General features: G+C 36.7%; 6 protein-coding genes across 6 annotated transcripts; all 6 read left to right on the forward strand. All coding sequences in view use genetic code 12, as the record gives it.

The window, feature by feature from the left end:
• Positions 1-776: 776 nt before the first annotated feature.
• On the forward strand, positions 777-1,734 carry GTT1_2 (bifunctional glutathione transferase/peroxidase; the record flags this gene model as incomplete). The annotated part of the gene is made up of 2 exons (XM_001526193.2): positions 777-829; positions 972-1,734. The coding sequence occupies 2 exons, from the start codon at positions 777-779 to the stop codon at positions 1,732-1,734; spliced, it is 816 nt and encodes a 271-aa protein (XP_001526243.2).
• A 936-nt stretch (positions 1,735-2,670) lies between these two features.
• On the forward strand, positions 2,671-4,050 carry PVL30_003646 (uncharacterized protein; the record flags this gene model as incomplete). The annotated part of the gene is made up of 1 exon (XM_001526194.1): positions 2,671-4,050. The coding sequence occupies one exon, from the start codon at positions 2,671-2,673 to the stop codon at positions 4,048-4,050; it is 1,380 nt and encodes a 459-aa protein (XP_001526244.1).
• Positions 4,051-4,358: 308 nt separating this feature from the next.
• PVL30_003647 (uncharacterized protein) lies at positions 4,359-6,172 on the forward strand (the record flags this gene model as incomplete). The annotated part of the gene is made up of 2 exons (XM_001526195.2): positions 4,359-4,364; positions 4,829-6,172. 2 exons carry the CDS (start codon positions 4,359-4,361, stop codon positions 6,170-6,172), a joined length of 1,350 nt encoding a protein of 449 aa, XP_001526245.2.
• Positions 6,173-6,934: 762 nt separating this feature from the next.
• On the forward strand, positions 6,935-8,689 carry DPL1 (Dihydrosphingosine phosphate lyase; the record flags this gene model as incomplete). The annotated part of the gene is made up of 1 exon (XM_001526196.1): positions 6,935-8,689. The coding sequence occupies one exon, from the start codon at positions 6,935-6,937 to the stop codon at positions 8,687-8,689; it is 1,755 nt and encodes a 584-aa protein (XP_001526246.2).
• A 651-nt stretch (positions 8,690-9,340) lies between these two features.
• PVL30_003649 (uncharacterized protein) lies at positions 9,341-10,276 on the forward strand (the record flags this gene model as incomplete). Its single annotated transcript, XM_001526197.1, has 1 exon — positions 9,341-10,276. The coding sequence occupies one exon, from the start codon at positions 9,341-9,343 to the stop codon at positions 10,274-10,276; it is 936 nt and encodes a 311-aa protein (XP_001526247.2).
• A 480-nt stretch (positions 10,277-10,756) lies between these two features.
• Positions 10,757-12,984, forward strand: PVL30_003650 (uncharacterized protein; the record flags this gene model as incomplete). The annotated part of the gene is made up of 2 exons (XM_061119496.1): positions 10,757-10,785; positions 10,842-12,984. 2 exons carry the CDS (start codon positions 10,757-10,759, stop codon positions 12,982-12,984), a joined length of 2,172 nt encoding a protein of 723 aa, XP_060975479.1.
• Between the last annotated feature and the right edge of the window lie 132 nt (positions 12,985-13,116).

Here is a 13,116-nt window from a genome sequence, read left to right on the forward strand (position 1 = left end):
ATTGCAATATTTCCTTAAAAGAACAACAGTCTCTCCTAATGCGGTAGTTGGAATGGTCAAACTGTGTCAAGTATCAAAGCTGCATCTTGCAGAACTCGTTACTGGTTGTTGGTCCTTGTAAATTGGAATTGAAGTATATTTCTCGCCCCACCACACTAATTTCCCAAAACAGTTTGCTTAGAGATCTTTATTTCAATCCTGGTTTCTCTTTACAAAAAATAAAAAGAAGAAAAAAAAAAGAATTAAAAAAATATAAAGGACAGAACCCAAAACTTCCTAATCGGGAAACATATACATTCAGATCTCATTTACCAAAAAACCCCATTTTAGGAATGACACTCCCCACCACGAAGCTTGAATAGCCATCAATAATAATCACTTCTATAGTTGTACATTGGTGGGGTTGGGGTCTCTATTCATATACCCACATATATAAATATACATATACAAACATATATATATATATATATATCTTGGATTGCCCTTGCCAATGGTTCTAAATTAAGCCTGTATTGTCCTTCATTTTTTCTTTCTAAAAGAGATATAGAAATACTGAAATTTCATCCTATTCATCTCAATCATCTTTTTCCTTTTCTTTGTACTTCAATACAGCTGACACACTCGAAAGACAATACCCATCTTCTTTGAATTCCTCCCCCCCCCACACCTTTCAACTACGCAAAGAAGCAACAACAAAAAAAAAACTATTAAAAATAATAAAAATAAAAATAATAATAATAATAGAAATAAAATAGATTAAAATAATACAAAATATAATGCCAATGTTGCAAGAACAAAAAGTACCAGAAGACAGGTTTATATTGCACTGGTATGTTGATATTTACTTCACATAAGAAACAAGAAATACTACTACTACTACTACTACTAAAATAAAAAGATTGGGAAATAACAAAGAATACCTATTTAGATGACAATGAACTATAGACTAACTTTTTCCTTCTTCTTTCTAGGCTAGATGATTCTCGTGCACAAAGGATATTATGGCTTCTTGAAATATTAGAACTAGACTACGAAGTGAGAATTTACTTGAGACATCCACAAACATGGCGTGGTCCTACCCAATTATTTGACGCGCATCCCTTGGGTCGAGCTCCAATCCTTGAGATCATTCATGGGGATGGAAGACCGCCAATGAAACTTGCCGAGAGTGGTTTCATCATGCTGTATATATTGAAAAACTATGATCCAAATTACATATTGACACCAACAGACCCCAATGAGCAATTGGAAGTTGAGTACTGGCTCCATTATAGCGAAGGATCGTTACAACATTTACAAATGGCATTGCTTATCAACTCTGTTGCCAAACACATTGCACCTGTAGGATTAAAAAGTGTCGCTAACTTGGTTGCTAAAGGATTGAACAATGGTTATTATGTTCACGAATGGAGATTACACATGCAATACTGCAATGACAGGTTAGAGCAAAATGGCACCGGTTTTTTTGTGGGAAACAAATTGACTGCTGCAGATATTATGTTGAGCTTCCCCATTTATGAAAATATTTTTGACAATCTAGAAGGTGTTAAAGATTGCACACGAGATAAAAGAGATTTAAGGAAAGTCTGGCCATTCTTGGATAAATGGTGTAGAATGATTAAAAACATTCCATCTTACAAAAAAGTAAACCAGATGATGGACGAAGAAGTTGAGGATTTGATTGCGCTTAACCCAAGGTTTGATTATGCTAAAGGCGAGGCAAACAAACCATAAAAAGAAAAAGGATCAAACAAAGCAAACAAAGCAGACAAAGAAAACAAAGCAAACAAAGCAAACAGAACAGCTGATTTTGACAAGCTCGAGATAGCCAAGTTTGTAAATGTTTGATATACCCACCCGCTCATTCAAGTATACCCTATGTTGATATGAATAAATGATTGTATTAGTAAGCTAATTTTGTGAAACACCATAAAACTATGGTATTGTTGTATAGCGTCTATTCAGTTCAAAGGATCGTTCCGATCACCAATATCTTGTATATTTTTGTCTTCTCTAATAGACGCCACACTATATTCCGTCTTCCCCTCCTCGTCCTCTCCGCTCTTTTTTTCTTTTTTTTTTTTTGTTCTTCTAATTTTCCTCCTCCGTCCACTCTCAATCAGTGTCGCCCGTGTATTAAGTAACGCGCGTTGGTGAGACTGTAGATAAGACGAAACAGAAAAAGGGATGAGAAAAAGTGGAGGAGCTGGTAGCACCGGAAACTACAAATAGTTTGAATGAGATGACGGAATGAGGATTTTTGCAGCCACGGTTTGTTTGCTCAAGTGTGGCGTCACTTTGTTATAAAATTACTACATATACCCTCCATGTATTAATAATCAATCAATTAACAACAAAAAACAAAAAATAGCCAACAACAACAAATGATTTGTGAGATAACGTTTGATAACGTATGATAACGTACGGAAAGAGAGCAAATAAACTTTAAAACCAACTGGGCTCGATATATTCAGCCTGATTTACAAATATATTATCCATTCCATCCATATAAATAGTTGTTAATTGCAAGTATTTGACTTTTTTTTTTTTCATTTTCTTGTTTGTTTAATTTTTTGCTTTATTATTCATTCTAACTTTAATAATTGAAACAATCTTATTATTACGCTTAGTGATCAATTCTTATTACTACTAAACTATACAAGTGAAAAAATGGCACCAACATCAATTGTCAAAAACCCAGAAGAAACTCAAACTCAAGCTGAAGCTCAAGCTCAAGCTAAAGCTAAAGCCCCACTTAAGGGAAATATCAACAAAAAAGATACTACTGCTACTAATTTTACTTTACAAGAAGACGAAGTAAATGAACTCATTCAAAAATTAGCTTCAATCAAGCCAATTGGCTGGGCACAAGCAAAGACAGTAGCAAGTACTGGCTATGATACTGAGTGGGTCAATAAGTTACCTGCCACAGCTAAAGAAAGATACACCAAACATGGAGTGGACATCTCCAAAGGGTACCCTTATATTCCCACCATTGACAAGATCCCCAAATTTGTTGATGAGGCGTTTGCTATCAGGAATGAAGAATATCCATTTATTGAGCGCGGAAAGAATGCAGATCCCGAGAAGAAGGCGTTGTTTGGTGCTGCAAAGGATGTGATCAACTTGACACCATATGTAGGCACAGAGATTGTTGGATTGCAATTGGCGGACTTGGATGACAAACAAAAGGACGAGTTGGCATTGTTGATTGCTGAACGTGTTGTTGTCTTTTTCAAGGACCAGGATCTTTCACCCAAAAAACAATTGGAGTTGGGAAAATACTGGGGCCAAGTCGAGGTGCATCCACAAGTTCCCAGAGTTGGTCCAGATTATGACGGGATCACTGTTATTTGGCAGGACTATCAAAACCAAAGAAATGGTATTGGTTTAAGTTTCCAAAATTCAAAAAAGGGGAATTCAACTTGGCACAGTGACTTGGTTCACGAGTTTCAAACTGCAGGGATTACTCATTTACACATTGACTCTATTCCAGATGTTGGGGGAGATACTATCTGGAGTTCCACATACGGTGCTTACGACAAGTTATCACCAGCATTTAAAGAGTTTTTGGATGGCAAGACTGCTATTTACAAGAGTGCTCATTTGTATTTGAATAGAGAGAACCCATTGAAAGGGCCAAAGCATGTTGAAAGGGAACACCCAATTGTTAGAACACACCCTGCTACTGGCTGGAAATACTTGTTTGTTAATCGCGCAATGACTGATAGAATTGTTGGTTTGTTACCAGAGGAATCCGATGCCATTTTGAATTACTTGTTTTCAGTCATTGAAAACAACAGAGACATTCAAGTCACTTTTAAGTGGCAACAAAAATTGCCTGGCTTGAAATCACCTTCTGATGCTCACAAAACTTATAGAGGCACTTCAGCTCTTTGGGATAATAGAATTGCAAACCACAATGTGATTCACACTAACGAGAGTATTAAAGGGCGTCATGGTACACGTGTCACTTCTTTGGCTGATACAGGATACTTTGATCCAGAATCAAAGAGTCAAAGAGAGGCATTAGGATTGAGTTTGAATTGAATAGATTAAACAGAGATTTGTTAATGTTTTTATCAAATTTGCTTCTTTTTCTTTTTCTTTTTCTTTTATTGATATATTGAAATAAATGCACAGTTATTTTCGAAACAAATAATGAATATCTAGTATTGTATATCCGAATTCTTTTACTGCTTTATTCTCTAATCATTAAACTTGATAGTGTGTGCATTCAAACCCAGGTCGTTTCTGTGTATTTATGAGATCATATTGTGGTGGTACTTGTATTAGCTTTACTCCTGTACTAGTGGTTGCAAACACGCACACACACACTCACTCACTCACACTCACAGATGCAAGTATATAAATGTAAACAGCTCCGCAGATTGGGCCACACTTTGTGCCTTGTCTCAATAATGTAAGATATGTTATTACCTTATATGTTTAAAATACTCAATATACCTTTCTTTATGATACATAAAAACGGAATATGTATTTCAAATTATTTAATTTTGTCTTCAAGGGGTAAAATGTGTTTATCCCTTTATTTATCACTGTGGCGTCACCAGCTAACGAAAAGGCATTAATAAGCAACCAAGGAAGTTTTACTAACATTAAAACCAGGAATTATTAACGGTACTTTGCTTAGTGGCTTTAAAAGCTCTTTACTAGGTTTAGTACCTACCTGTTAATGTCAAAAGATATTAGTTATATAAATAATGGTTCAAATGTAGCACCAAAATTCTTTAGCTTGATATCTTAATCAGAAACCAACTATTAGAAATTTTCATTTAGCTTGTACTAAAAGAAAATTTAACTTAAGATTAAAGCAAACAATAGTGAGATTAAAAGAATGGCGCCAACTTCAATTATTGACGAAACCAAAGCCTCAGTGCAACAGCTTCCTTTAGATAAAAAATTGGATGAACAAGAGGTACAAAACCTCATTCAGAAATTAGCATCAATTGGTCCCGTAGGAAGTGCACAGCACAATACAAAAGGAAGAACTGGATACGATACTGAATGGGTCAATAAAATTCCAGAAACTACTAGACAAAGGTATGAAAAATACGGCATTGATGTTTCCAAAGGGTATCCTTATATTCCCACCATTGACAAGATCCCCAAATTTGTTGATGAGGCGTTTGCTATCAGGAATGAAGAATATCCATTTATTGAGCGCGGAAAGAATGCAGATCCCGAGAAGAAGGCGTTGTTTGGTGCTGCAAAGGATGTGATCAACTTGACACCATATGTAGGCACAGAGATTGTTGGATTGCAATTGGCAGACTTGGATGACAAACAAAAGGACGAGTTGGCATTGTTGATTGCTGAACGTGTTGTTGTCTTTTTTAAGGATCAAGATCTTTCACCCAAAAAGCAATTGGAGTTGGGAAAATATTGGGGCCAAGTCGAGGTGCATCCACAGGCAAATAGGATTGGCCCAGATTACGACGGAATCACTGTTATTTGGCAGGATTATTTTAATGAAAAAGGTGGTTTAGGCTTGAGTTTTCAAAGGTCTAGACAGGGCACCTCGCGTTGGCATGGGGATTTGTCTCATGAATTCCAAACTGCTGGCATCACTCATTTGCACCAGGACTCAATCCCTGATGCTGGTGGAGAAACCATTTGGAGTTCCACATACGGTGCTTACGACAAGTTGTCACCAGCATTTAAAGAGTTTTTGGACGGGAAAACAGCCATTTTTAAAAGTGCACATGTTTACTTGAGTAGAGAGAACCCATTGAAAGGCCCAAAACATGTTGAAAGGGAACACCCAATTGTTAGAACACACCCTGCTACTGGCTGGAAGTACTTGTTTGTCAATAGGTCTTACACAACCCGCATTGTGGGTTTGTTACCAGAAGAATCTGATGCCATTTTGAATTACTTGTTTTCAGTCATTGAAAACAACAGGGACATTCAAGTCACTTTTAGCTGGCAACAAAAATTGCCAGGCTTGAAATCACCTTCTGATGCCCACAAAACTTATAGAGGCACTTCTGCTCTTTGGGATAATAGAATTGCAAACCACAATGTGATTCACACTAACGAGAGTATTAAAGGGCGTCATGGTACGCGCGTAGCTTCTTTGGCTGATGCAGGATACTTTGATCCAGATTCAAAGAGTCAAAGAGAGGCATTAGGATTGAGTTTGGATTAACCACAAAAATTAAGTATTTCAGAGTTAACTAAACTTATTTAATATTATTCTAGTTAAACCCAGTAATTTAAAAAAGAAGTAGCTCTTCCAAGAGGTTGTAATCGTTCATCTACACCAAAGACTTTGTCTAGTTGTTTACCAACATTAGCAATACGCTCTAATAAATTGAAAAATAAAAAAAGGTCTCGTGGCAAGCTTGAAGAGGAAGGTGTGTGGGTTTACTATTTAACTTTTAGTTTCTTTGGTTTTATAGCCGATGGTAAGTCTTTTTTGTGATCTTGACATATAAAAAAAAGGATACTTGATACCAAAAGGAAAAGTAAAACCAAACACGCACTGCGCAAGTACTTTTACTCTGTCTTTCTCTTTCTCTCTTCCCGTCCCCCCCCTTTTTCTTTTATCCGTTCCTATATAATTAAGAATATAAAAAAAATAAAAAATAAATAAAAATAAAAAAGAAAAATAACTATTTTTACATTGCGAGATTTTACATTTAAGAACATTTGTTCCGCTAAACCCGTTTCTTCTTCGTATAGGTTTTTACACTTCCATTAACAATCATTAGGGCAAGAAAAGAACCAAATACTTTTTTCTGTTTCTTAGTCTTAGTCTTAGAAAAAAAAAAAGAATTAGTAGATTGAGTGACGGAAAACATATCATACACCCAACCTTTCTACTTTTGGCGAATCACAACCATTCCATCCTTTGCCTCTCCTGTCTGCTTGTTTGATTTTATATTATTCATCACCAACTGTTAATTAAATGCCACCTGTGGAAATAACTTTTGCATGGCCCACGAGCCTCAATGAGATCCCCGAGTCTCTAATAAAGTTACATCATCAAGTAGAGTTATACATTCTCATTAATTATTATGCCTCAAATGACTTGTTGTGGGGATCGATCTTCCTTATACGAGACCTCACGTTTATCTACATTGTCTACTCGTACTTTACTAGAACACTCAGGCGAGTTCGTGGATATGGACCAGTTGGATCGTTAAAGAGACTATACACCAAAACTTCAGTTGCAATTTCGTCCAGAGTTATGTCTTTACCATTCATAAGAAACAAAATCGATAAAGAATTGAATTCTACAATCAAAATGATCGAGAAGGAGTTGATGAAAAATAGTGATGATTTGCAACAATTCAAAGAATTACCTTTACATGGACTCTCGCATGATGATGTTTCGTCAGAGTTGGTCAAACTCCAGGACTTGAAACATTCCGATTGGACAAATGGTAGAGTTAGTGGCGCAGTGTACCATGGCGGTGACACATTGTTGAAATTGCAACTGGAGGCGTATCACCAATATAGCGTTGCTAATCAGTTGCATCCGGATGTTTTTCCCGGCGTGAGGAAAATGGAGGCTGAAGTAGTTGCAATGGTTTTGGAAATTTTCAATGCACCTGATGGCGCATGTGGGTCAACTACATCTGGTGGGACTGAGTCCTTGTTATTGACTGGATTGGCAGCTAGAGAATACGGAAGAAAATATAAGGGTATTGTCAAACCCGAAGTTATTGCACCCGTAACCATTCATGCTGGTATTGAGAAAGCCTGCTATTACTTTGGCATGAAACTCCACAAGGTTGACTTGGATCCAAAGACTTTTCAAGTCAATTTGAGCAAAGTCAGGAAATTGATCAACAAAAACACTGTTTTGCTCTGTGGGTCTGCACCAAACTATCCACACGGTATAATTGATGATATTGAAGGTTTGTCCAAACTAGCTGTAAAATACAAGATCCCATTGCACGTTGATGCATGTCTTGGCTCATTTATTGTTTCCTTTTTGGAGTCATCCAAAGTTCATGGCGATAAGAAGCTACCATTATTTGACTTTAGGTTACCCGGAGTCACGTCCATCTCGTGTGACACGCACAAGTATGGCTTTGCACCAAAAGGCTCATCCATTATAATGTACCGTAGTCCAAAGTTGCGTGAGTGTCAATATTACATTTCAAGTGATTGGACTGGTGGTATGTATGGTTCCCCAACCTTGGCGGGATCAAGGCCCGGTGCATTGATGGTTGGTTGCTGGGCCACTTTAGTCAATATAGGAAAAGATGGCTACAGACAAAGCTGTTTTGATATTGTGCTGACAATGTTGAAGGTGAAAAAGGCGATTGAAAAAGACTCTACTTTATCTGAATATCTTGAAATTATCGGGAACCCTATTGGCTCCGTGGTATCTTTTAAAGTCAAAACAAGCAAAAAGAAGGAGCTTTCTATATATGAGTTGGGCGACTTATTAACTAAAAAAGGTTGGCATTTTGCAACATTACAGAACCCGGCAGCATTACACTTTGCATTCACCAGATTAACAACCCCAGTTGTCGATGAATTAATTGATGACCTTGTTGGCTGCACGAAGGAGGCAATCGAGTTAACAAAAAAAACAGGAAAGAAACAAAGCGATACCGCCGCATTATACGGTATAGCAGGCAGTGTTCATACTGCTGGATTGGCAGATAAAATCATAGTTGCATTTTTAGATACCTTGTATAAAACATAGAACAAAAATATTGTTGACTTTTTTTTTTTTTTCATTTTGCCTTTAAACGAATTTTTTTGGGACTTGTATCTTTATTTTTCCCCCCTTATGTATCTGTAGCATTAGCTTGAAAAACAATATTCTTGTGGCTTAAAAAAAGTTGATGTACTCTGATAAGAGCAATGATATTTCATTTCTTTTCCTTTCTTTAATAGACCGTGTCTTTTTATAATGAAAATCAATGTTGGTTCATGTTGATAATTGATAATCGATATTTATTGTATGATGAAGTTGTCAAGACGGATTTCAAGGTGGGGTGTGGTTTCCTATTGAGGAAGAACGCGCGTAAATTTTTATGTGCGTTTCAAGTTTTTGATAGATAAGCGAGGGCATCTATAGATAGGAATTGGATAACATTGAAACATGAAGCTGTACAACACCGAGAACAATCACTTTTAATGGACCATATAGGTCTGCCACAAATTTTGTTTTCCTTTATCGATTAATCTGGTATCTACCCACTTTTTAAGTCTGCATTTATAGTAATTTGTTGGTGCCTAATTTCTTTGGGACGATTTGAATAGTACCACGTCAACTCTATCGACAACAACAACAACAACAACAATAACAACTACAACAACTACAACAACTACAACAACAACAACAACTGACATGAGAGATCTGTGCCTTGGTTGGATTTCGCATGTTTCAAGCTCATTCAGTTTTATCTCGGGGCTTAGCTGGGTATTTGCTCAACTACCGCAGATTGTGACCAATTATAAACTTAAATCGGCAGATGGTATCTCGCCATCTTTTTTACTTCTTTGGTTTCTTGGAGATTTTTTGAGTTTCACTAGCTGTTTACTTAATGATGCCACACTCAACTTTCAGCTATATTTGAGTATTTTCTTTCTTTGTAATGATATAACATTATGTTTTCAATATTATTACTATAACAGCGTTTACCCAAGGACAACTGCATTTGAAAGCTATACACCAGTTGACATTCTGCCACAACCAGTAGTAATTCACAAAGATCTGGATGAGCACGGTGAAGAAAGAGAGATACGCCAGCTTCACGAACAGCTGCTGTCCGATGAAAGTGCGCCAAGTAGCTACAATTCAACGGATGAAAATAAGTCGATAATGAAGAACCTTGCTGGTACGATTGCCGTCCACGCTGGCAGAGCAAATGCGTTTGCCAATGACGCAATGCTTGATAAGGCCCAACTGTATACGTTAAAGGATTCCGTGGGTCTAGCACTTGCATGGGGCTGCACAATTGTGTATTGTGCTTCCAGATGCCCCCAGCTTTATAAGAACTACAAACGGAAATCGGTTGATGGTATACTGCCGCTATTATTTGGTGCTGCTCTTTTGGGGAATTTAACATATACATTATCAATATTGACAAGTTGCTCCTTTATCTTTGGTGATGACCGAAGTGAATTTTTTTACAAAGAGTTGCCGTATATATTGGGAAGCTCGGGAACAATCTTGTTTGACTTGGCTTACTTTTACCAAAAGCGGTTGTACAATAATAGCAAGAAGCAGACTAATACTTTTAGATTACAGCCGTGGAGCGATATAGAAAGCAATAGTGCGTAATTAGTCTAAATCTAAAAGTTCCTTTGATATTAATGCCATCTGTAGAGTGAATCCTAGAAAGAAAAAAAAAAATTAACAAAAACAAAAAAAAAAGAAATTGTATAATATCTATTGCAATTATTGGTGTGAAACTTTGAAATATCTATTCTTCGGTATATATGTTTCTGCGTAAATGGACTTTTAGGCTCTGTCCTTGGTATAAAATGTTAATGTGGGACTTTAGATCACCATTTTTTTGCGCGCTTCCAAAAACATTGCAAAAATCGGTACAATATTCTAAATTTTCCCTCTCTCTTCTTTTCTTCTTTATTTTTTTTTTTTTTTTTTCATTTTTTCCTTATGGAAAATAGATTTGAGAATAAAGAAAGTTACCAAAACCAAACTTGAACGACATACGATAAACAAGAATGTTGCATTATATTGCAAATAAACATGGCGTTTGCTTTCGATGTATAGCAAAAGTGCGAAAAGGTTATACTTATGCAACACTTAGCCCGACCCAATCTAATGTGGGAGACAAAGTCTCCTCATTTTCTTTTTCAATGCCTCCCAAACAATTATCAAGCTTTGCCAATAGCACACTGCCGTTGGAACAATTAAAACGCTCTAAACAACCTAAACTCGAAGAGAAAATTAATCGAACAATGTTGAAGCATGGAAAGAAAAAGGTGGCGCGAGGTGAACATTATTTAACTGTTTCTCAAGATACATATCCGCATCCATTTACAACCATGGGTAAGGAAGAGGTTCTGAGTTTGACGTATAAAGAATTATTATACCTAAACACATTTCAATTTCAATCAGTCGAAGAACGTAAAAAAGTATGCAACAGTTTGGCCAGCTTTATAGGTGACGAGCTTCTCGCTAATACGAAACTAGCGAGTCGTATATACACATCAGTACAAAAAGACGATATGAAACTTGAAATTACAAGCCAGCTACTAGATCGTTTTGCCAAAGATAGCTTCTCGACTTCAATTATTCAATTTATGGCACAGTCTACTCACAGTGATACAAGAGAATTATTTTGCAAAAATATTAAAGCTATCGTGGAAGAGAAGAGTACAGTACTATCCAACACCGATGCAAAATCAAGATATTTGATGTCCTATTTATATAAACTTGCACAGACCCAAGTCATCAACGAAAAAACTATCTATATTGGGAATGATTTGTTTTCGAAAATTCTTCAGCTAGTTCCATCGAGTCAATATGGTGATTTGTATTCATATATGGTGCACATTAATGTGCGACCCCAGAACTCAGAACTCATTGATAAACTTCGTAAAATCTTGCTTAAAGGCACGGAAAGATCCAGATTTATAGCTAGGACCGGGTTTCTTCACCCCGTGTGGCATGACTTGAATAAAACCTCATTTAGTGAATTGCACTCTGCACGTGTGATTGAACATTTTGATATGAAGGAATTCCTTCGAAACACGTTTAGTTTTGTCAACAGGAAAGAGCACACATTGTCAATTTGGTCATTGAAATGTATGGAAGCCAAGTTTGAAAAATTGTGTGCAGCCGAAACTTCCAATCGTATGATGCGCCAACACCTTTCCTATATGCTTGTAACTGCTTTCCATGTGGTAACTGAGCTTAAAGATGTGAAAAGTGGGTTGCCGATTTTGCAGTATATGACTACCAACAATATTGGGGTAACGTTTAGTCGATACCATACCATTTTGAGAAAATTAAGAAGATCACTGTTATACGACGAGTTTTCAACAGTATTGAATGGTATGGATCTAAAACTGCTCACTCGCGAGGAGAAACTAATTGTTGCTGAGGAGATTTTGAGGTTAATCAAGCGCAGGTATCCTACTTCGCCAAAAGTCTTACTTGGATACGTTGGTGCAATGTTTGGCAAATGTGAATCTGGAACAACATTGGATGTTTTGAATGAAATGGGGTTGCTTAGTTGGCCATACGAAAAAACGCATTATTCGAAAATTTCTTCGACTAATGTGGTTGAATTGGCCAATGTGGATGAAGCTTTAGGAGGGCTCGACTTGAATTGTACAACATTAGGTCATTTATACGAAGTTGTTTTTAGATCATTGAAGGAGCACACTGGATACCAATTGGATGCATCCATCTTGATGAAATACTATCTTTTATTTGAAAAATGTCTCACGAATCACCCACAAATAAATTTTTCTGACCGCCCAATCACCGTATTTATTGACCACCTTATACGCGCACAAGACCCATTATCGGAACTGTATAAAATTTCTAAACTAAACTACAATTGCGTGAAGCGGGTATTTGAATTTTATTCCAACTTCAGCATCAACCTCAAATCAGAACATATTGACTGCCGAAATTTTGAAAAATTGATCGAAACTGCCATTTTTCAGTTTTCCGATTTGTCATTTGCAACAAAAGTGATTCAATACCTGTCGCTGAAGGGCAAATTGAGCTTCAAACAAATTTATCCCTTTGTTAGTTACTATTTCGAAAATGGCAACATGGAGGAGACAAAGAAATGGTTTCAAATACTAAATGATGGAGGATATAGTGCCACATCTAGACACATTAAGAGTTTGATCCATATAAGCCAATCATTGGGCACAGAAAGTGTGTTTGGACAACATTATAAGTCTCTGCATTTTTCCAAAAAGCGCGCCAATCGAAGGCTTTTGGAAACATTTGAGTTACAATCCGTACCTGTATCATTTGCAGAGGAGCCGGATATAGAATGAAACAAAAAAGGCAGTAAGGAATATGAAGAAAACCATTTTGAATGGACTCTCTATAGCGCCAATAGTTGAAGAGTTACATGTGTATAATTTTATGTTTCTCGTGACTGCAATATGCTTTTATTTTTTTTATGT

This window comes from Lodderomyces elongisporus, chromosome 4, assembly GCF_030384665.1.
Source record: "Lodderomyces elongisporus chromosome 4, complete sequence".
Taxonomy (NCBI): Eukaryota; Fungi; Ascomycota; class Pichiomycetes; order Serinales; family Debaryomycetaceae; genus Lodderomyces; species Lodderomyces elongisporus.